Here is a 24,379-nt window from a genome sequence, read left to right as displayed (position 1 = left end):
CAGCAGCTGCTCCTCACTGTCCCCCCCCCTCCCATCTGCTCCCTTCTGTAACAGCCAGAGTGAGGTGAGCAGGCGTGGCATGCTCCTGGCTTGTAGTTGCAGCAGACAGCCCGCTGATAATGTCTCCTTCACTTCAATGCTACTAGGAGGGAGCAGGTCATAGCCCCAAAATGGTCCCTCATCTTGGACTGAAGACAGGGAGCCATTATCATTGGGCTGGTGTGACAAGAACTGCTTTTCACTGCTTGATCCTCTGTCTGGGACATTTCAGAAGTGTGTAGCTGCATGCTGTTACCATCAGCCTGTCTCCTGTCACTAGCTGTTTCTGGACATAGAACAGAGAGTGTGGCCACGCCCAGACAGGAGAGAGGAGCAGTGAGGAGCAGCTGCTGTCACACGGAATTACAAGTGTTCTAAAGGTTAATAAAGTGCACTGGGCATCTCATCTTTATAGTTTGAGGGCGGGAATAGTAAAAAAAAAATTTCTCTCCTCGGAGTAGCCCTTTAAGACAATTTTCTGGATGTTTGTATTCATGCTGAGAAATGCTTTTTAAGATCTTGTTAACTAGGAATGTTCTCCGTCTGACTTCTTACCCCGCAAACATTTCATCCATAGAGGAACTTTTACTTTCTCAACCTTCATAATATTTCTATGCTTCACCAAAGAAATAGCTTTACCCTGTCCTCTGCAGTCCAATTCCTGTTCTTCCTGAAAAATTATTTTCTCTGATGAAGACCTTCAGACTGTTTGGGAAGAATTCTTGTCCAGAGAAAAGGTGATGTTGCTTTGAGTCCTGTGTCTGCCAACAGTAAAACCTTCTGAGACCATTCAAGTGTGAGGGCTTCTCATCCATGGAGGGCTTGATTACAATGTGCGGGGGCTTCTCATCCATGGAGGGGGGGTCACTCAGAATTTGCGGGGCTCGTCATCCATGGAGGTGCTTACTCACAATGTCTGAGGGGATCTCATCCATGGAGGGGGGTCATTCACAATGTGTGAGGGTCATCGATGGAGGGGATCACTCACAATGTGTGAGGGCTTCTCATCCATGGAGGGGGCTCAATCACAATTTTGCATAAGATCACGGCCATGACTAAGGAATGGGATCTTAATCTCCTCCAAGAGTAACTTCTCCTATCATCCAGGACAATGTGGTCATGATGCATTTTCCTCCATAATGGAGACTGTGTCACAAGGCAAAAGTGAGAACTAAATGGCTTGTGGACAAAAACATTAATACTTTGGGTCCATGATCAGGAAACTCCCCAGATCTCAGTCCCAGTGAGAACATGAGGTCAATTCTCAAAAAGTAACCAACAAAACGCAGAAATTGTGATAACCACTGAGCCATGATGAGACAAGAACAGGCGGCCATAAGGCAGGATCTGCCCAGAAGCCAATACCTAGTTGCCGGTGGAAGGGCAGAAGTCTGGAGAATAAGGGACAGCATAGTAACATAGCTAGCACGGCCGAAAAAAGACATTTGTTCATCCAGTTCAGCCTATATACCATCAGAATAAATCCCCAGATCTACATCCTTCTAAAGAACCTAACAATAACTGTAAGATACAATATTGTTACGCTCCGGGAAGACATCCAGGCCTCTCTTGAACCCCTCGTCTGAGTTCGCATCACCACCTCCCCAGGCAAGGAAATCTAGATTCTCACTGCCCTAACAGTAAAGAATCCTCTTCAATGTTGGTGGAAAAACCTTCTCTCCTCCAGACGCAGAGAATGCCCCCTGCGTCTGGAGGAGAGAAGGTTTTTCCACCAACATAGACCGTCACCTTCCTTGGTATAAATAGATCCTCGGGGAGATATTTGTATTGTCCCCTTATATACTTATACATGGTTATTAGATCGCCCCTCAGTCATCTGTTTTCTAGACTAAATAATCCTAATTTTGCTAATCTCTCTGGGTATTGTAGTTCCCCCATCCCCTTTATTAATTTTGTTGCCCTCCTTTGTACCCGCTCTAGTTCTATTATATCCTTCCTGAGCACCGGTGCCCAGAACTGTACACAGTACTCCATGTGCGGTCTAACCAGTGATTTGTACAGAGGCAGTATAATGCTCTCATCATGTGTATCCAGACCTCTTTTAATGCCCCCCATGATCCTGTTTGCCTTGGCAGCCGCTGCCTGGCACTGGCTGCTCCAGGTAAGTTTATCATTAACTAGGATCCCCAAGTCCTTCTCCAGGTCAGATTTACCCAGTGGTTTCCCGTTCAGTATGTAATGGTGATATTGATTCCTTCTTCCCATGTGTATAACCTTACATTTATCATTGTTAAACCGCATCTGCCACCTTTCGGCCCAAGTTCCCAACTTATCCAGATCCATCTGTAGCAGAATACTATCTTCTCTTGTATTGACTGCTTTACATAGTCTTGTATCATCTGCAAATATCGATATTTTACTGTGTAAACCTTCTACCAGATCGTTAATAAATATGCTGAAGAGAAGAGGTCCCAACACCGACCCCTGCGGTCCCCACTGGTCACAGCGACCCAGTTAGAGAATATACCATTTATAACCACCCTCTGCTTTCTATCACTCAGCCAGTTACTTACCCATTTACACACATTTTCCCCCAGACCCGGCATTCTCAGTTTGTGCACCAACCTCTCGTGTGGCACGGTATCAAACGCTTTGGAAAAATCAAGATAGACCACATCCAATGACTCACCTTGGTCCAGTCTATAGCTCTTCATAAAAACTGATTAGATTGGTGTGACAGGAGCGATTCCTCATAAACCCATTCTGATATGGCGTTACACAGTTATTCTCATGGAGATAATCCAGAATAACATCCCTCAGAAACTCTTCACATATTTTACCAACAATAGAGGTTAGACTTACTGGCCTATAATTTCCAGGTTCACTTTTAGAGCCCTTTTTGAATATTGGTACCACATTTGCTATGCACCAGTCCTGTGGAACAGACCCTGTCGCTATAGAGTCTCTAAATATAAGAAATAATGATTTGTCTATTACATTACTCAGTTCTTAGTACTCGTGGGCAGAGGCGTATCTAGGCTTTCTAGCACCCGGGGCAAGAATCCGGTTCGGCGCCCCCCCCTTCCCCCCCCACTCCAAATCCCCCCACACATTAACCCAATCCCCACTCATTAACACCCATCCCCACTCCAAATCCCCCCACACATTAAATAACCCCCATCCCCACTCCAAATACCCCCACACATTAACCCCATCCCCACTCATTAACCCACACCCCCACACATTAACCCCCATCCCCATTCATTAACCCCCCACACATTAACCCTTATCCCCCACTCATTAACCCCCATCCACATGACATGATCACACTGCTAACGTCGCTCTGACCCGGCGGTCAGAGCTGCAATTTCACTGGCGTCAATTGCTCCCTGGGAGCCGGCACGCACTCCTTCTCTGCGCCAGCTGTCAGCTTGACAGGTGACACAGAGAACGCCGACTCCCAGGCCGGGGGGGGGGCGGCAGAACGCAGCCGCCAGGGAGGACACTGCGGACCGCTGCATTAGGCGGCCCGACTGCGCCCCCTGCTGGCTGCGCCCCTAGATACGCCGCTGCTCGTGGGTGTATGCCATCTGGACCCGGAGATTTATCTATTCTAATCTTACTTAGCCAGTTTCGCCCCTCTTCTTGGGTTAGATTGGTGACCCTTAATATAGGGTTTTCTATGTCTCTCGGCTTTTCACCTAGCATTTCATTTTCCACCGTGAATACCATGGAAAGCACTGGGAATATTGATGTGCCACTGAAACTTCATGGACTTGTCAATAAAAGTGTAAAAACTTCTAAAAGAGCAAAAAACACTGAAAAAAAAAAAATGTGAAAACCAAAATTTGTGTCAGTCTCAAAACTTTGACTGCACAGCGTCGTTCTCTACGTGCACACACCGCTCAACATACAACCATTACACATATACGGCTCTGCTCCATCCACACGCCAAACATCAGCTCATCCAGCACCATGACAACCAGCTCACTTCTGGTTAGGTGGCCTCCTGACTCCTCCCACACATGTGACTGATCACATGACTCTGACATCACCACAGGTCCTGTAAGCACAGAACAGCCCTATATCCAGTGTGCGGCTCTGCAGGTAGCGGAGGTAAGAGGAGACTCACCGTTACCGGAACCATTAACCCCTTCAGGAGCGGACCATTCTGGGCTTTAGTAACAAAGATCGCGTTCCAATTTTTTTTTTTTTATTGCGATATTCTCAGAATATGAATTGTTTTTACTTTTCTGTCATTGTAGCTGTGTGAAAGCGCAATTGTGTTTATTTTATTTGCTGTCCGTGTTATATTTTTTTATATTACTTATCTCAGAAAGAAATGCCGGAAAAAATCCCCCCCCCCCGCCCGCCAAAGATTATTATTCTCCCGGCTACAGAAAATATTCCAAAACTCTCTGATCGAAAAGAAAAGTAGGAAAAACTCTAAATATATTTTATTACATACAATAGACTTCAAAAAGAACGGCAAGGAAAGGACACCATAGAGGGAGCGAGGCATGAAGTGACGGCGTGTATGGCCGCGGGCAAATTATTACCCTGAAACATAAGCTGCTAATTATGAAAACGGTCTAATACGCCATAATGGCGAGCGATGCTATAAATGGCAATCGAGACCACCGCTAATTATGGAAGCCGGTATATAGGAGTTGTGATTAGCAAACGTGCTCAGGTAAGGCGTTATTCGAGCATGCACGTCTCACGAGTGTTCAACAGCCTCGAAGCGTGCATGGTTTGCCTGTTTGTTAGACAATCCCTGCATGCGCTACTGCTGTCAAACAGCCGCGAGACACACAGGCGCGGGAACGTGTTTTTCGAGCACGCCGAAGACCCTCGGAATAACACCATATCCCAGCACGTTCGCTCATCACTAATACAGACTATATGGTAACAATATACCCAAACACAAAGAAGAGCGTACACCAATGTTTTACTACTGACCCATAGCGTGGCTGTCCTGTTCCTCATCGGCACACACCATCGCTTGTCCCTTCCTTATATATTATGCTCTATTTTTGGGGGTACATATCACCTAGTGATTACCTTTCATTTACTATTTTTGATGGGGCATAGAGGAAAAAAATATATAACAATTCTTCTATTGTTTTTGTCTTTTAAATTTACGGCACTCCACATTTTATTGCTCTGTACCATTGCATGGATAAATAGGTAGAGATTTTTTTTTTTTTACTATGTACGCACCCGATAACAACACATTCATGTTGCTGCAATCAAAGAGCTAGAATTGTCCATCTCTCTGTAATTGTTTGGTTCCCAAAGGATTTTTATCGCATGATACCATATAGATTGTAAAAATTGCATCGATGATTTTTTATATATATATATTGAAAAATATGGTATAGGCTGCAAAACACACCCCAAATTTTCAGAAGGAAAATAGGGAAAAAAAAAATTAACGTGTCAAATGGGGGTCCATCTTAAACCGGGATCCTACACATGCGAGAAACTCGGACGAGTCTTGAATGTTAATACCCAGCACTCAGGAGTGGAGCGTGCGGCTGCATGTATTCTATGCGGCCGCACGCTCCGCTCCTGCATGCCGGCGGCAGTCCTGGGTATTAACATGCGAGACTTGTCCGAGTTTCTCGCATGTGTGATCTCGGCTTACAGTCCAAATTCAGCTTACTCAGAGGGGTGGATCGGCAGCACTGGTGGAGCAGGGTTACAGGAGATGTTCGGTGGTCTGGTGATATGACTCCTTTCCCAGGCTGGTTTGGCAGGTGCGGTGGCCTCCATGAAATCCCATCCCAGGTTGGTGCGGCGGGGGAGGGGGCTCCGCCAGCATCTTGTGAAAGTCCGGAGGCCCCGTATATCCATTCCTGCGATGCGGTGGCCTCCGGGAAAATGGCCGCCGGGGTGGCGTATGCTCAGATTGAGATCTCGGGAGTCGAGATACTCATCTTCCAGCGACCTCTTGCATCAAGCACCTGATGCTGCAGAAGTGTTCACTGTCTCCGGGACTCAATGGATTAGTACGGCGGTGAGGTGACTAGAAGAGCATATCATCACAAACATTCGATCACGCGCACCTGACTATTGCAGCCTGTGATTGGCCCTGGTAACTTCCGAATAAAGAATTCATCGTTTCCACAGTTGATGCGGACCTCCAGTGCTACCTGTGCTGAATCCACTGGAGAGCTGAAAGATAAGTATGCCTCCATTTATTATTTTGAAACCTTGCCCATATGCTGTGCAGATATTCCTGTATACAATTCCCACTACTTGGTTGTGGCGTTCAGTATACGCTGTTCCTGCTTGCATTTTGCATCCTGACACTATGTGTTGGACGGTTTCTGAGGTTTCTTTGCATAGTTTGCACCTTGGGTCTTGTCTTGTGTGGTAGATTCCTGCTTCTATGTATCTGGTACTTAGTGCTTGCTCTTGTGCTGCTATGATTAGTGCCTCTGTGCTGTCTCGGAGTCCAGCTTTCTCCAGCCATTGGTAGGATTTCTCCATGTCAGCCACCTCCATTACCTGTCGATGTACATCCAAGGCCGGCGTTAGCGTTAGACAGACCCCGCAGCTGCTAAGGGGCCCGTGGGACAGGAGGGCCCGCCTGCCACCAGCGCCGACTCCCCCCGCTGCCGCTGCATTGAACTATACCGACATCGGGACAGTTCAAAGCAATGATGGGGGAGAGAGCGTCAGATAACGCTTCCTCGCCCATCATTCTCCTGTACCTCTGACACTGCGTGTGAGCAATGACATCATTTCATTGCGCACCCGCTGTGCAGGATCTGCACAGGTGACGGTGGCCACCATATCGGCGGAGTCTGTGGCGGCAGCGGAGACCGGGACCAGGTTGCTCCAGAGGGGGGTATTCTCACCTTTCCGCTCACCCTTTAGGAGCTTGCAGGGGGCGCGTGGACCGAGCCTCCCCGGGGGGGGGATGCCGCAGCAGCTCAGCCATCTGGAGGTTCCAGACCGTCCTCGTCCCCCAGCGTCCCTGGCCCCCTGTTACACCTTCCCTGTTTCCTTCATGCTCTGCCCTTGCTCCCTGCTCTCCTGTGTCCCCAGCTCATCGTACTCCTAAGGGCCCCGTACGTGCCTTGTCCCCCCTCCCCTGATCCCCCAATGCTCCCCATCTTCCATGCCCTGAGTTCTCCTGCTCCCCCCATGCATTCCCTGCCCCTTGTCCCAGTGTGACCCGTCTGCCCTGCTCTCAAGTCTCCCCTTTCGCACAGTGCCCTCAGAGTTCCCTTTTGTCCTCTTGTGCCTGTCTCCCATTCCCCGTGTGTCCCCTTGTGCCCTTCTCCCCTTCCTTCTAGTCCCCATGAGTCCCCTTGTGTCAGTCTCCCTTGCCCACTTGTCCCCATCTACCCTGTCCTCGTAATCCCTGTGCTCCCTTCTTTCCTGCTCCTAGTCTCTCCCTGTCCCCTTGCAGCCTTGTCTCCCCGTGTGTCCCTTTCTCCTCTGCCCTTGGAGTCCACTTGTGTCCTCTTGTGCCTGACTCCCTTGTCCCCTTGTGCCCTACTCCCCTTCCTCCTAGTCCCCATGAGTCTCCTTGTGCCTGTCTCCCTTGTCCCCTTGTGCTTGTGTCCCTTGTCCCCATGTGTCCCTTTGTGTCAGTCTCCCTTGCCCACTAGTCCCCATGTGTCCCCTTGTGCCTGTCTCCCTTGTCCCCTTGTGTCAGTCTCCCTTGTCTACTAGTCCCCGTGTGTCCCCTTGTGCCCTTCTCCCTGCCTCCTAGCCCCGTGTGTCCCCTTGTGCCTGTCTCCCCTGCCCCCCTAGTCACCGGTTGCCCATGTCTGACCCTCCACCTTACAAGGATCTCATTTTCGCACCATCTCCTGTGCTAATGTATCATTTGGTTGTGAATTATTTTTTTTCTTATCATTTGTTGAGGTTGTCCCACTACACTCCCTAACAGAAGTTATGTCACTTATCCATGTTCTGTAAATAAAAGCTTATAATCTGACGCTAAATTCATCCATTGGTTGTATAAATTATTCTTTTGAATGCTGAAACATGGAGATCAACATCCAACATTGGAGACTGCCCTTCCCGTGGTTGTTCCTTCCCGGTGAAAGACCTGGCTAGTCACTGCTTGCGTTGAGAAACATGTGATGGTGTCTCTGCGGCTTCTGTTTTTGCATGTTTTACATATTTCCCATAAGGGATGGGGGCAGTGCTCTAGAATCACTGCGTTGAGAAACACGTGATGGTGTCTCCGCAGTGTTGGATGTTGATCTCCATGAGGTCAATCATCCTCTTTTTTTCATAGTCTTCTACTAGGCATTGCTCCTACTAGCCAGTTTCCTACTCCACACTGATGAGGGGCAAATACCCCGAAACAGCTGTCTGTGGATGGATACCATGTTTTGGCATAGGTGGTTTCCTTCATTGGAGACTGCCCTTCCCGTGGTTGTTCCTTCCCGGTGAAAGACCTGGCTAGTCACTGCTTGCGTTGAGAAACATGTGATGGTGTCTCCGCGGCTTCTGTTTTTGCATGTTTTACATATTTCCCATAAGGGATGGGGGCATTGCTCTAGAATCACTGTGTTGAGAAATACGTGATGGTGTCTCCGCAGTGTTGGATGTTGATCTCCATGAGGTCAATCATCCTCTTTTTTTCAGGATATAAACTAGGACTGGGTGCATTATATGACCAGGCGACAAAACTTTTTTCTTGCCAAAATCTGACCGTTCTGTGTCCATTAAATGATCAATATTTCTGCATTGATGCCAATTTAGTTTCTTAACCTAAACCACATTTCGGAGGGTTTCAGCTTTCAAAAGAGTAATTTATACATCCAATGGATGAATTCAACGTCAGGTTATAAGCTTTTATTTACATAACATGGATAAGCGACATAACTTCTGTCAGGGAGTGTAATGGTATTCTTTGGGGAGGTGGACTGTATTATATTCTTTGGTGGGCTACATTATATTCCATGGGGAGGAGGGCTGTATTATATTCTATGGGGGGGGCTACATTATATTCTATGGGGGCTGTATTATATTTATTATATTCTATGGGGGTGTTTGCATAATACTCTATGAGGGGGCTACATTATACTATATGATGGGGCTATATTGTATTCTATGGGGCGGCTGCATTATATTGTATGTGGGTCTAGATAATACTCCATGGGGGGCTTCATTATACTCTATGAGGGGGCTACATTATATTCTATGGGGGCTGTATTATACTATTTGAGGAGGGCTACATTGTATTCTATGGAGGGGCTACATTATACTATATAAGGGGGCTGCATTATATTCTATGGTGGTTACGTTATATTGTATGGCGGGGCTGCATTATACTCTGTGCTGGCTGCATTATAATATATGTGGGCTGCATTATACTGTATCGAGGACTATGGGGAATACATTATACTATATGAAGAACTATGGGGTGCATTATACTATGGGAAGTGAATTGTACTACATGGATGACTATGGAATTGCATTAAACTATATGGAGCACTATGAGGAGTGTATTATACTATATGGAGGACAGTGGAGTGTATTATATTATATGGAGGACTGAGGAGTGTATTATTCTATATAGAGGACTGAGCATTGTATTTTCATATATGGAGGACTATGAGGAGTGTATTATACTATATGGAGGACCATGGGAAGTGTATAATACTATGTGGAGGACTGAGGAGTGTATTTTAATATATGGAGGCTATAGGACTATACTAAACAAGCAAAATGCTGCATAGTCATCGAGTGATTGGATTGTTTATGCCCGAACAGAAATCATTGTTCTCAGCAGCACATCGCCCCGTGAAAACTGTAGATGTGCTGCTGATAACATGATACTGTATGGGGACAGATTGATCTAATTGTGATGGTTCTGTCCTCATCATTCTTTCTCAGATGGTGAAAAGAGGCCGGAAAACAAGTGTTGAACGACTTCAATATTGTCGCTCACGCTCGTTTAACGGCCTGAGCTCAGCGCATGTAACTACAACCGAAATGCTTCTGTGTGATGTGCAATATGTTAGCATTTGGGGCCCCATTTTAAACTTTTGCCTAGAGCCCCACTTTGCCTAAAACCGGCACTAGGTACATCCCATGCAGCGGCTTGTCTTGCCATGGAGCTTCATGTTCTTCTTCTTCCTTCCAGATCTGTTGTTGCTGCCTTAGGCTTTCTCTCCCCATCTCATCTTTTGGTGCCATTGTTCTGATGTTTTCACGGATACTCCTTGTTTCATCCGTGATGGTGACTTGGATGTTTATCAAGCCTCGACCACCCTCCTTTCTGTTGGTATACAATCTTTGGGTGCTAGACTTAGGGTGAAGACCTCCATGCATTGTGAGGAGCTTTCATGTCTTCACATCTGCAGCTTCCATCTCTTCTGATGACTGACAGGGCATATGTATTGATGGCGCGGATTTTATTTTTTTATTAAAATGATAAGCCATCATTTAATGATTTGTTTTTGTGCCGTGCTCCGTCACCCTTTACTGTTTTTTAAGTGATTGGGGTCAGGCAAAATCCGTGCAGAACTCAATGACAAAGAATGCTGCTGGGAAGGGATGAACAGTAAAGGGGAAACACATTACTGAATTAGTGCTGTGACTCCTTCATTCACAGGATCGTGGGTGGCTCCAGACGTCAGACCCCACCATGCAGGTACCTAGCAATATGTCATTACTATACCATCAATTTAGATGCTTCCCTATATTATCTCCATTGTTTTGTGGGGTTTTGTACAATTTTACATGCGCTCATCTTTTTCATACAGCTTGACTGATATCGTTTTTATTACGTCATTTTCCTGACTGATCCATCGAGGATGGATAAGGACCGAGACAAGATAGCAGAGAGGATATTACAACTCACCCTAGAGATCCTCTTCCGGCTAACTGGAGAGGTAATGTGGCATCATCAGAATTTCTCACATCATTATCATCTTTAGGAATAACTATAAATGAGTCATTTTATGCAATTATTAGTTTAACCCTCTGAATTCAAACAATATGTGATTTGCTTCATGTAAATGGTTGAAAATGGATGGCTGCCGCAATTTTATTCTTTGCAAAATTTAGCATCAACCATATATGGCTTACCTGACCTCAGACACGGCTGCCCAATAATACTTTACAGCCATCACATAAAATAACCTAGCTTATCAGGAGGGGCTATCATAGCCAGATTGAAGAAGACATTGGAAATGTAGTAGCCATTTTATAGTGAATCTGGATAGAGAGAGGAAATCACAGCTTAGCCATAGAGATAGCAAAAGAGAGAAGAAAGGAGAGGGAGAGTCATGAAGCCCTTAAGAAACTGTCATTGCCAAAAGTGTTGTCACCCTTGAAATTGTTCAAGAAAATTATTATTATTATTATTATTATTATTATTATTATTATTATTATTATTATTATTATTATTATATATTTATATATCTCCATTTATTCCATGGCGCTTTACATGTGAAAAGGGTTAATATAGACAAGTACAATAAACATGTGCAAGACAAGGGACACACAAGTACAGAAGGAGACAGGACCCTGCCCGCGAGGGCTCACAGTCTACAGGGATGGGTGAGGATATTCAAGGAGAGGGTAGAGCTGGTTGTGCGATGGTTCAGTAGACTGAGGATCATTGCAGGCTGTAGGCTTGTCGGAACAGGTGGGTCTTCAGGTTCTTCTTGAAGGTTTCCGTTGTTGGTGAGAGTCTGATGTGTTGCGGCAGAGAGTTCCAGAGTATGGGGGAAGCACGGGAGAAGTCTTGTATGCGGTTGTGGGAAGAAGAGATAAGGGGGGGGAGTAGAGGAGATCTTGAGAGAATCGAAGGTTGCGTGCGGGTAGGTACCGGGAGACCATGTCACAGATATATGGAGGAGACAAGTTGTGGATGGCTTTGTATGTCATGGTTAGGGTTTTGAACTGGAGCCTCTGGGCAATAGGAAGCCAGTGAAGGGCCTGGCATAGGGGGGAGGCTGGGGAATAGCGGGGGGAGAGGTGGATTAGTCAGGCAGCAGAGTGTAGGATGGACTGGAGGGGAGGCCAGAGAGTAGGAGGTTGCAGTAGTTGAGGCGGGAGATGATAAGGGCGTGTTTTTGTGGTTTCATGGTTGAGGAATGCGCAGATTCAGGAAATATTTTTGAGTTTGAGGTGGCAAGAGGAGACAAGGGATTGGATATGTGGTTTGAAAGAGAGGGCAGAATCGACGATCACCCCAATGCACCGAGCGTACGGGACTGGGGAAAGCAAGCAGCCATTGACATTGATGGATAGGTCTGGTGGAGGGGTAGAGTGAGATGGGGGAAAGATGAGGAATTCTGTTTTTTCCATGTTCAGTTTGAGAAAGCGAGCAGAAAAGAAGGCTGAAATAGCTGACAGACATTGTGGGATTTTGGTCAGTAAGGAGGTGAGGTCAGGTCCAGATAGGTAGATCTGCGTGTCATCAGCATAGAGGTGATACTGCAAACCGTGGGATTCTATGAGCTGTCCCAGGCCGAAGGTGTAGATGGAGAAGAGTAGGGGTCCTAGAACTGAGCCTTGAGGAACACCGACAGACAGGGGGCGAGGTGAGGAGGTGGTGTGTGAGAGGGAGACACTAAATGTTCGGTCTGTTAGGTATGATGAGATCCAGGATAGGGCCAAGTCTATGATGCCAAGAGATGAGAGAATCTATAGCAGGAGTGAATGGTCCACGGTGTCGAAGGCAGAAGACAGGTCCAGGAGAAAAAGGACAGAGTAGTGTCGCTAGTTAGGGCAGTTTCAGTTGAGTGATGCGGAAGCCTGATTGTAACTGGTCAAACAGGGGAGGGAGGAGAGGTGGGAGGACAGTTCAAGATATACATGCTGTTCCAGTCGTTTTAAGGCGTAAGGGAGAAGAGATATAGGGCGATAGTTAGACACAGAGGATTGGTCGAGGGAGGGCTTTTTGAGGATGGATGTGATTGAGGCATGTTTCAAGGATGAGGGAAAGACGGCATTTGTAAGTGAAAGGTTGAAGAGGTGTATTAGAGTAGGGATGAAGACTGTGGCAAAGTTAGGGATGAGGTGGGATGGGAGCGGTACAAGCGCGTAAGTGGTGAGGTGTGATCTTGACAGGAGGGTGGAGAGCTGATCTGTCAGGGTGGAGAAGCTGGTTTTGGAAGAACAAGGCTGAGCGGCTAAGAGGGCCATTGGGGGCTGCGGGCCAAAGCTTTCTCTGATCGTATCGATCTTCTGCTTAAAGAAGGAGGCAAAGTCTTCAGCAGGAATGAGAGGAGAGGTAGGAGGCGCTGTGGGAAGGAGTAGAGAATTGAAAGTGTTGAAGAGCTGTTTAGGGTTGTGTAGAGATCCACCAAATGACTGGACGGGGATTTACTCACTTGGCCGGTTTTTGAGGCATACGCGGGGACACTCCGGGTTAAACAGTTCATTCGGTTTATTAAACATCAGCATAAACCGCTCTTCATGAACATAATAGCGTGTAGCTTCCAGTACAACATCTGTTAAACATGCAACGTTACCACATAAAGCATACACAGTCTCTTACTGACCCCGGTCAGCGTTACTCACAGTTCATCCCTCACGGGATATCAGGGAAGCGGCCGCACTTGGATCACCGTTCCAGACAGAGCCTTGCTCACTAGGCCATTTACAGTTTCAGACCCGCAGCTGGGCAGTAGCTCCCCTACACAGAGCCGTCACCGACTCTACCAGGTCAGGGCCTTTCCACGTGCTCTTCCAGGAAGTTCAGTCCCAGACACTTCCAACACACACAGGCCTTCCGGGACCTTGCACTCTGACCACTCAGGATCAAACACACAACCCATGTGACCAGACCTCAGTCACACTATATGGTACGTGACGACACCCACAAGTGAGGTATGGATCACATGGTCATGACCTCACTACAGGACCTATTTCATACAGCCACACACATACAGGCTTTATCTTGGACATTCAGACACACGCCCACATGCATATTCTGGGTAGCATATACAGCGCCCCCTAGATTTAACAGAGGTTCCCGCACCACTGTTGTGAGACAGGGAGTATATGAGAGATGCAAAGTTATTTTGTTTTGCGGCAGAGAAAGGGACTTGAAGCTGGCAAGGGACTGCTCGGATGCGTTGAAGTGCTCGGTAGAATGGGTTCTCTTCCATCTCCACTCAGCGGCCCTGGAAACCCGTCTCAGTTCTTTGGTCAGCCAGGGCTGCCTGTTGACTGTACGAGTTTTGCTCTGCGTGAGAGGGGCGGCCGAATCAAGTGTTGCTGTTATTGTGGTGTTATAAAAAGTGGCAGCAGCATCTGTGTCATGAAGGGAAGCTAAGTATTTCTCCAAGCAAATTATTGCAGTTACACATGTTTGGTTATGCACATGTTTATTTCCTTTGTGTGTATTGGAACTACACAAAAAAAATGAGAAAAAGGCAAATTGGACATAATATCACACTAAACCCCAAATATGAGCCAGACAAATTTTTTGACACCTTTCCAAAAATGTGGGTAAACAACTTTTGTTTCAAGCATGAGAGATGCTCATTCAAACTCACCTGTGGCAAGTAACAGTTGTGGGCAATATGAAACCAGATAAAAAGAGAGGAGAACTTGACTAAATCTTTGCATTGTGTTTCTGGGTGCCTCACTAAGCACAAAGAACAGAAAGAGGAGAAGAGAACTGTCTGAAGACTTGGCAAACAAAATTGTTGAAAATTATCAACAATCTCAAGGTTATAAGTCCATCTCCAGAGATCTTGACGTACTGTACATTTGTCCACTGTGCGCAAAATAATCAAGACGTTTATAAACCATGGCGCTGTAGCTAATCTTCCTGGATGTGGACGGCAGGAAAAAATTGCTGAAAGTTTGCAAGGCAGGATAGTTTGGATGATGGATAAGCATCCCCAGTCAAGTTCCAAAGAAAATCAAGCTGTCCTGCAATCTCAGGGTGCATCAGTGTCAGCGCGAACTATCTGTCCACATGTGAATGAAATGAAACACTATGGCAGGAGACCCAGGAGGACCCAGCTGCTGACACAGAGGTGTAAAAAAGCTAGACAGCAGCTTGTCAAAATGTTCATGAGTAAGCCAAAATCCTTCTGGGAAAATGTCTTGTGGACACAGCGTCAGTCTGGCCTGGCGGGTTACCGGGGATTCCCCCGGTGGGCCTGGGAAGGAGAGAAGCAGCAGAAGAAGAAAAAAAAAAAGTCCGCGGTTTTAAGGGGCGCGGGCCCTTTAAAAGCGCAGGCCGCCGCTATGTGCAGGGACGCACGCTCGCAGTGTTCATTACCTGAACCGCTGCGGCGCACGTCCCGATCGATACTAACAAGTGTGCGTCCGGCGTATGACGTCAGTGTCATGAGCGGGGCGCACACATTCACTGGCATCTGCTATGTCAGCGGCCATTTTAGTATGAGTGCGCCAACATGCAGAGCAGGAGGAGGAGGAGGACGCCGCTGGGAGCTCAGGCAGGTAAGAGCAATGATATATTTTTTTTTTTAATTCTTTCTCTCTCTCTCATAAGGGGAAGGGGCCAGGGTGGATATATATACAGGGGGGCAAGGATGGATCTATATATACAGGGGGGCCCAGGATGGATATATATACAGGGGGGCCCAGGATGGATATATTTACAGGGGGGCCCAGGATGGATATATATACAGGGGGGCCCAGGATGGATATATATACAGGGGGGCCCAGGATGGATATATATACAGGGGGGCCCAGGATGGATATATATACAGGGGGGCCCAGGATGGATATATATACAGGGGGGCCCAGGATGGATATATATACAGGGGGGCCCAGGATGGATATATATACAGGGGGGCCCAGGATGGATATATATACAGGGGGGCCCAGGATGGATATATATACAGGGGGGCCCAGGATGGATATATATACAGGGGGGCCCAGGATGGATATATATACAGGGGGGCCCAGGATGGATTTATATACAGGGGGGGCCCAGGATGGATTTATATACAGGGGGGGCCCAGGATGGATTTATATACAGGGGGGGCCCAGGATGGATTTATATACAGGGGGGGCCCAGGATGGATTTATATACAGGGGGGGCCCAGGATGGATTTATATACAGGGGGGGCCCAGGATGGATTTATATACAGGGGGGGCCCAGGATGGATTTATATACAGGGGGGGCCCAGGATGGATTTATATACAGGGGGGGCCCAGGATGGATTTATATACAGGGGGGGCCCAGGATGGATTTATATACAGGGGGGGCCCAGGATGGATTTATATACAGGGGGGGCCCAGGATGGATTTATATACAGGGGGGGCCCAGGATGGATTTATATACAGGGGGGGCCCAGGATGGATTTATATACAGGGGGGGCCCAGGATGGATTTATATACAGGGGGGGCCCAGGATGGATTTATATACAGGGGGGGCCCAGGATGGATTTATATACAGGGGGGGCCCAGGATGGATTTATATACAGGGGGGGCCCAGGATGGATTTATATACAGGGGGGGCCCAGGATGGATTTATATACAGGGGGGGCCCAGGATGGATTTATATACAGGGGGGGCCCAGGATGGATTTATATACAGGGGGGGCCCAGGATGGATTTATATACAGGGGGGGCCCAGGATGGATTTATATACAGGGGGGGCCCAGGATGGATTTATATACAGGGGGGGCCCAGGATGGATTTATATACAGGGGGGGCCCAGGATGGATTTATATACAGGGGGGGCCCAGGATGGATTTATATACAGGGGGGGCCCAGGATGGATTTATATACAGGGGGGGCCCAGGATGGATTTATATACAGGGGGGGCCCAGGATGGATATATATATACAGGGGGAAGGGGCCAGGAGCCAGGATGGATATATATACGGGGAAAGGGGCCAGGATGGATATATATACGGGGGGGAAGGGGGTCAGGATGGATACACATGGGGTCCAGGGGCAGTACAAGGGGCCAGGATGGATACACATACGGGGGGCAGGATGGATATATGGGGGGTAGAATAGATATATGGATGGGGGGCAGGATGGATATATATGAGGGGGCCAGAATGCATATATGGGTGAGGGGCAGACCAAGGGACTAGGATGGATATACAGTACAGACCAAAAATTTGGACACACCTTCTCATTCAAAGAGTTTTCTTTATTTTCATGACTATGAAAATTGTAGATTCACTCTGAAGGCATCAAAACTATGAATCAACACATGTGGAATTATATAATTAACAAAAAAGTGTGAAACAACTGAAAATATGTCTTATATTCTAGGTTCTTCAAAGTAGCCACCTTTTTCAGAGACGAGTCCTGGCTGGAAGAAGTGATGGCGTTCTGTGCTGGTTGAAGAAGAAAAGCGAGGATGAAGGACTTTAACTACAGACGTCGCTGGTGAGTCAGTGTGTTACATGTATATGAAAAAGTAGAAGTCCAACTCAAGGAATAAAAATGAAGCTTTATTGCAAAAATCCAATAAAAACAATTTTTCAAGAAAAGGCTGCTATGTCCATAGAAAGTATACCCTGAAGGGATTACTTGGAACTGATCTGCAAAGCACCTGGACGCGTTTTGAACATCTAGTGTTCTTAAACTACCTGAATTTACGAACACTAGATGTTCGAAACACGTCCAGGTGCCTTGCAGATCAGTTCCAAGTAATCCCTTCAGGGTATACTTTCTATGGACATAGCAGCCTTTTCTTGTAAAATTGTTTTTATTGGATTTTTGCAATAAAGCTTCATCATTTTTATTCCTTGAGCTGGACTTCTACTTTTTGTTGGATATTTTTGACGTTGGTGGAGACGGGTCTGTGCTCGGATTGAATATATCTCATGGAAAACAGATGGGGGTGAGCTGAAACAATTTTCTTTGCACATATATTACATGTACACGCACACTATACACTGTGTACAGAGCTCCTGTGTATAATGTCATTGGTGATCACTGTATTACCTGTACACTAACGCTATATACCGAGCTCCTGTGTATAATGTCACTGGTGATCACTGTATTACCTGTGCATTTACACTATATACAGAGCTCCTGTGTTTAATGTGACTGGTGGTAATAACAGTGTTAGTATTGTGGTTTGTATTCATAATCAGTATTGTGGTATTCGGTCAGTATGTGGTGGTAATTTGTGGTCAGGTTACGGTGTGGCAGTATTTCTCCTTGTATGTGGTATTATTTGGTCCCTATATGCTGGTAATATGTCATATTATTTGGTCACTATGTGGTCTGGTGATGGTGTGGCAGGATTTTTCCTTGTAAGTAGTATTATTCTGTCACTATGTGGTCTGGTCATGGTGTGGCGGTATTTGTCCCTTGTGTGTAGTAGTATTCAGTCACTATGTGGTCTGGTCATGGTGTGGTGGTATTTCTCCCCTGTATGTGGTAGTATTGGTCTTGGTATAGTGGCTTGTGTTGTATATGGCGGTCATTTGTTCTATTAATTAGGAGAAGATTCTTTATTTCCATTAGAGATTAAATACTTTGTACACAGCTGCAGAGATGCACTAACAGGGGTTTCCTGTGGAAAAAAGTAATCACCTCTCCACAGGATAAGTGATAATGTATTGATTGGTGGGTGTCTGACTACTTGCACCCATTCGGCAAAATGTGGAACTTTCTATCCACATTAGACTGGAGTGGCATGTCTGACTTGACCACTGATCCCACTTATTCCCTCCATGGCTGCACTTGTTTTTTTCTAGAAGCCCCAAAGAGAATGAATGGAGCTGCCGTCAGATATCCCACCTGCCGCTTCATTTTAAAATGGGGATAAGTGTTCTATCAACGATAAAACTTTGCCATTCTTCTAATCGGTGCAGTTTCTAATGGTCGGACCTAAGTGATCATCTATCCTGTGGAGCCCATGGATCGGTGATAACTTGTTTCAACCAAAGAACCCCATTAATGTAAACTACCATAATTATACATCCCAGTTATGAGGGCGCACACAGTAGATGTGCAGGAGCCGCCTGTGTTTTACAGCTGAAGTTCCACTATAATGGGGATAATGACTGACATATATTTGCATATAGCTGTAGGGTGGGCCCCTGGTGGGCCCCAGACACCCCAGTCCGACCCTGTGTGGACAGATAAGACAAAGAGAGCATTTTGGTAAAGCACATCATTCTGCTATTTCCTGAAAACGGAATGAGGCCTTACAAGAAAAGAACACAGTACCTGCAGTCAAATATGGTGGAGGGTCAGTGAAGTTTTTTTATGCCTCTGGCACTGGGTGCCTTGACTGTGTGCAAGTCATCATGAAATGTGAAGATTAGCAATGGATTTTGGATGGCAATGTAGTGCTCAGTGTCAGAAAGCTGGGTTTGTGTCCTAGGTCATGGATCTTCCAGCAGGACAGTGTCCTCAAATATACTTGAAAAAGCTCCCCAAAATCTCCCAAAAATGGATGGAAACAAAGTGCTGGAGAGTCCTGAAATGGCAGCAATGAGTCCGGATCTAAATCCCCTTGAACACCTGTGGAGAGATCTTAAAATTCCTGTTGGAAAAAGAAAACCTTCAACTATGAGAGACCTGGAGCAGTTTGCAAAAGAAGAGTGCCCCAGAATTCCAGTTGAGAGGTGTAAGAAGCTTGTTGATGGCTTTAGGTAAGCAGTTGATTGCAGTTATTTATTCAAAAGGGTGTGCAACCAAATATTAAGTTGAAGGTGGCAACAATTTTGTCCGGCTCATTTTTGGGGAGTTGTATGAAATTACCGTATGTCCAATTTGTCTTTTTTTCTCTGTTTTTTTTTTGTGTTGTTCCAGTACACACAAAGGAAATAAAGATGTTTATTTGTAATTATTTTCTGGGAGAAATACTTCATTTTCTGGAACAATTTCAAGGGTGAACAAACTTTCAGCCATGACTGTATAGTGTGTGACAGCACAATAGTGAAGAACGGTTACAATCGATTTACCCATAGCCAGATATGCAGAGGTCACTGTGACATTACTAAAGCTAAAGAGATTGAATGTGGCTGGATACAGTCCTAGGAGACCTTTGGAGTTATACTTATCTTTTTAGGGCAGTTGGATGCCTTGGAGTAATTTTGAGTCTCCACAAATCGACCTGGCAGAATCTGGCAATGCTGACAAATTTGAATTGCTACAGATGTGCTCATTTCTAGTAATACAGTTGGATATAACTGGAATGGTGAGAGATCCTGGACATTTTTGTAGTGATATTATTAATGTCTCCATACACAGGATTATACAGTAGTGAAGAAGACCTCTAGTGAGCGCTGTCAGGTCCCTGTGTATGAAGGATGGGGAGGAACCTTGAGCCCAATCACGGGGCCTTCATCACACCCTTGGACACATGAGGACATCAATGACCAGAAGATCCTAGAACTCGCCTACAAGATGATTGAGCTGCTGACTGGAGAGGTGACACTGCTGGGAATGCTGGGACATTATACAGTGACGATATGGAGGGATCGGGGGGGATGACGGTATCATTGTATGTGTCAGGTTCCTATAAGGTGTCAGGACGTCACCGTCTACTTCTCCATGGAGGAGTGGGAGTATCTAGAAGAACACAAGAATCTGTACAAAGACGTGATGATGGAGGTTCATCAGCCCCGAGTATCACCAGGTAATAAACAGGACTAAATCACATGGCTTATAATTATCTGTATGTGAAGAATTAAGTCAGTCCATGTATGTGTTTCCTACAGTTTTATCCGCTAAGAGAATAACACCGGAGAGATGTCCCCATCCTCTTCTTCCTCTGGATCATCAGGTAGATGAAGACGGAGTTGATAAAATATTCCCTATGATGTATGAGGATTTTGTGTTCAGTCTTTTATCCAACACGATTCCCACGATTACAACTATTTCACAACAAACAATAATTTCTCTGAAATTACCATGAAATACAATGGCTGATTCTCGAACCGCCACAAGTAATACACCCAGCGCCCAAACTATCCTTCCTCCTTACTTCTGACAACAAAATGTCACGCACAGGAATTCAGAATACATTAAAAAAATTATACGGACCCTAAAAATCAATCGAATAATCTTTATTCCTATGACAAGATTTGTGACCGAGAGAGAACGTAATTACAAAAGTTTAGAGCAGCACCGGGTCCTCGAAAGTCTTCAATTATCTTTTGACTTTTACAATATTTCTTCCACAGGTTTCCGATGAGGAAGAAGAAGATCTGAACCATAGTCCAGTTCTAAACATAAAAATAGAGGAGATCGATTTGTGGGATGATGAGCAGTGTAAAGAGGAGATGCCTACAGATAACCGCTTGGGTGAGTAGTGGCCACAGGTTAGATAAAGATTCTACTTATCCACTAACTGCAACAATATTGTGTTACTTATTTTCCAGGTAACCTGTTTTACAATTTTAGTGATTAACCTGACTCCATATTGTTATAGTGCTTGTTAATAATGTTTAAACCTTCATTTTTACAAAAAATGGTAAGGTCTAAGGGGTAACGTTTCTCGTTGTGGTGAGTGACAAGCCTATCCTGGCATGGCAGAGAGAGGGGGTGTATAAACCATGCATGCTCCTCTGGGAATTTAAATATGTAAATTTGCCTCTTCAGAGAGGAAGAAGACTAGAACTCTAGCGCAACCTTTTGTAAGGAGTGTGGTAGTGGGGCCAGATTGGGGGGTGTTCCACTGCTTACCGCGACCAGACGATGCAAAGACGAGACGGAGGCAGATTCCAATTGTAACAGGTCTGAGTTTATTGGCCGTCCTCCTGACGACCGTAGCCACACACCGCAGCACCTCTACATCTCTCCGTATCCAGGCCCGGGTACCTTCACCTTTCCTTCAGTCGTGGTGACGCTCCTTGCGGATCTTTCGCTGGGGCTATCCTAGACCAATCTACCACCAGCGCTTCACCTGCCCGAGGACGTCTTCCAATCGGTACCCCCGGGGCCCCGTCTGTCCTGCGGTATGTCGTGACAGGGCCACCCCCCTGACTGTCTTCTCCTGTCAGTCTCTTCGTTGAGCTCTGCACCATCGTCAGTCTTCTGCAGTGAGTCTCTCCACCTGTGCTCCTCCCGGGACTACCCACACCTGGAACCCCAACCTGTCCTATTTATGCCCTCTCTCACTGGGAATTTCCCTCCTGGGTTCCTATCTCCCCATCCCCATGACTAAATGACTAAGCAGTTTCTATAGCCGTAAGCTGATGTCAAGTCCTGAACTACACTCCCCCCTGCCATCTTGTGGTCAAATTTCGGTACTGCACTCCCTTTTCTGTCTTTCCCTGCTGTTACCTTTCTGTCATTGCCAATCTCCATCTATAGTGCACAAACCGTCCCCTCCTACTTCCAGTCAAGTCTGTCCATCAAGTCGCCTTCCCCACACTTCCCCTTCCTTTGTCTGTTGTCGTCCCGACAATCGTACTCCTTACCTACGTCGTCCTAAAGCTTGTCCACAGTCTGTTGTCGGACCGGTCATTGGGCCAAACCCGCCGCCCACGGGGGCCGAACCAAACAGGGAGCACCATGCTCCGAGCAGCCTACTGCTACCCGCCGGCGCGCACGCCACGTGACAACTTCGTTCAGGTTGGCGAGGTCCACCCAGACTACTCTACGGCGTGTACCTCCCACTACTTTCCCCTTCTGTTACCCTCAACTGTCCGGAACGCCCTGACCAAGGCCCTACACCTACCAGGTCATCGTCAGCGCCCGCCTGTCCTTCTGGGATGTCCGTGGTGTCGGGGTCCTGACTGACGGACCACTGTCTGGTTCAGTGTTCTTCGTCTCTTCGTCCTTCACTTAAAAAGAGTCATGGTCGGCGTCTTCGTCACATCTACCTCGTACCCGGGACCTGTTACACACATTTTCTTTTTGTTACACGCTCTACTCATTAAATCAACTTTTAGCATATCGTTACCTCTACTTTAATAACAATAGGAGTTACTCACCCGGAGTAACCCCTTTTTCTCTTTTTTTTTTATTTTTTTTTTTTCATTTTTTTCTTTAACTCCTTCTTTAAACACATTATTTCAAACATAAAATGGAAGTACTCCCCCTTCCTTTAATATTAACACTTCCTCCCACATCCCCACTATATCAGGAGAAAACAGTAAACAATGAAAACATTTTCCTTAACTTTGGACGCGTAACTGTCCTTTTGGCCTGCACAACGGTGCAGCGAAATACCGGAAGTCCGGGCCATCTCCTGATAGCCGATGCCTCATCATTAGTAAGGGGGCTCCAGAGCCGTGGAGCTCCCAGGATGCTGGGAGTGTCTCTAGGGGTCCTTTTACGGGGGCTCGTGGATTACGGGTTCAGCAATCACGGCTACCGCGTATTTAGCCGCAGGGACAGTACTCCTTGTAGTATGACACCAAGTACCCCTCCCGCAAAGCCTGGCCGTGACGGATGGAAGTTACGTTGATATATACCTTCTGGCCGGTTGCGAGGTCCCGAATGAACCCGTATCCTTTTTCCAGATTGGTATACACGAGCCGCCCCGTGGATCGGGAAGCCGCCATTCCAGCCTCCCCTCTCTCGTGGAGCAGGTTCCAGACCTCCCGCTCCCTGGCCCCTTTTCCCTGTATGACCTCCGCGACCCAGACGGAGGGTCTGGTGTAGGCCTCGGAGTCCGGTGGGCGGGACGCGGCCATGGTCAAGAGCGGGGCAGAGGCGGCCGCAGATTCCGGCAGCCCAGCAGCCGCTGGGGCCGGGCGACGGGCAGGGGCAGCAGTGGTTCCCGGTGGGTAGGCCGCAGAGCCCGACAAGCAGGCCGCAGCCGACTCCGGGGGGTGACGCAGATGCGGCCATGGGGCAGGCCGCAAACGGAGTCGCAGCTGGGACCAGAGAGAAGGCAGGCTGCGGTGGATAGGCCGCCGCCGCCAGATGGAACGTAGCAGGGACGGCCACAGGTGGGTTCCGCACCGGCGACACCAGACGTGGCGCCGCCGGGCGGGGTGGCTCGAGGACGTGTGCAGAAGCATCGCTCAGCCCGGCGGAGGCCGCAGAGCCCTCCACAGCCAGGCCCACAGGAACGCAGGAGGCCGGGTGGTGGGGGCTGGTCGTGGAGCCGCCGGCCGAACCGGGGAACCTCTCACCTTCCCCGGAGCCGCGGCCTCCGACAGGCCACCCCGCGGCTCCTCCCGCAGCCTCCTCCAACAACCATGAATCTTTACCCCGCCATCTGGCAGGGCCAGCCTCCAGGCCCGATGATTCTGCGGGGAGGCTCCCTGAAGATTCCTTCGGTGGCTGTTCCAGCGGGGCCCGTCGTCGCTCTTCTGATGACAGCCGATGATCCGGAACCAAGTCTCAAATTTGTAATCCACAGGCGAGCAAATTTGTAATCCACAGGTGAGCTGCTCAAGTCTTTTTGGGGTTCTCCTGGCGCAGGCCTGCCGCGGAAGGTGTAGTATTAGCGGCTTTGAATCTTGCCAACTACGCCAAATGTAGGGGGGCCACATTGGGGGGTGGTCCACTGCTTACCG

General features: G+C 47.3%; 1 protein-coding gene across 1 annotated transcript in view; it reads left to right on the top strand.

Moving 5' to 3' along the window:
• The window catches only part of LOC141056099 (uncharacterized), a 146,826-nt gene that overhangs the window by 2,554 nt on the left and 119,893 nt on the right, over window positions 1-24,379 (top strand). Inside the window, 6 exon segments of the mRNA XM_073552754.1 lie at window positions 10,595-10,633; window positions 10,746-10,874; window positions 20,154-20,333; window positions 20,418-20,541; window positions 20,624-20,688; window positions 21,089-21,209. Of these exon segments, the coding sequence (XP_073408855.1) occupies window positions 10,797-10,874; window positions 20,154-20,333; window positions 20,418-20,541; window positions 20,624-20,688; window positions 21,089-21,209 (568 nt within the window). The 5' untranslated portion in view covers window positions 10,595-10,633; window positions 10,746-10,796.

The sequence above is a fragment of the Dendrobates tinctorius genome, unplaced genomic scaffold (genome assembly GCF_039654945.1).
Source record: "Dendrobates tinctorius isolate UK_male_01 unplaced genomic scaffold, ASM3965494v1 ptg000196l, whole genome shotgun sequence".
NCBI lineage: Eukaryota > Metazoa > Chordata > Amphibia > Anura > Dendrobatidae > Dendrobates > Dendrobates tinctorius.
This window is presented reverse-complemented; position numbering and strand designations above follow the sequence as displayed.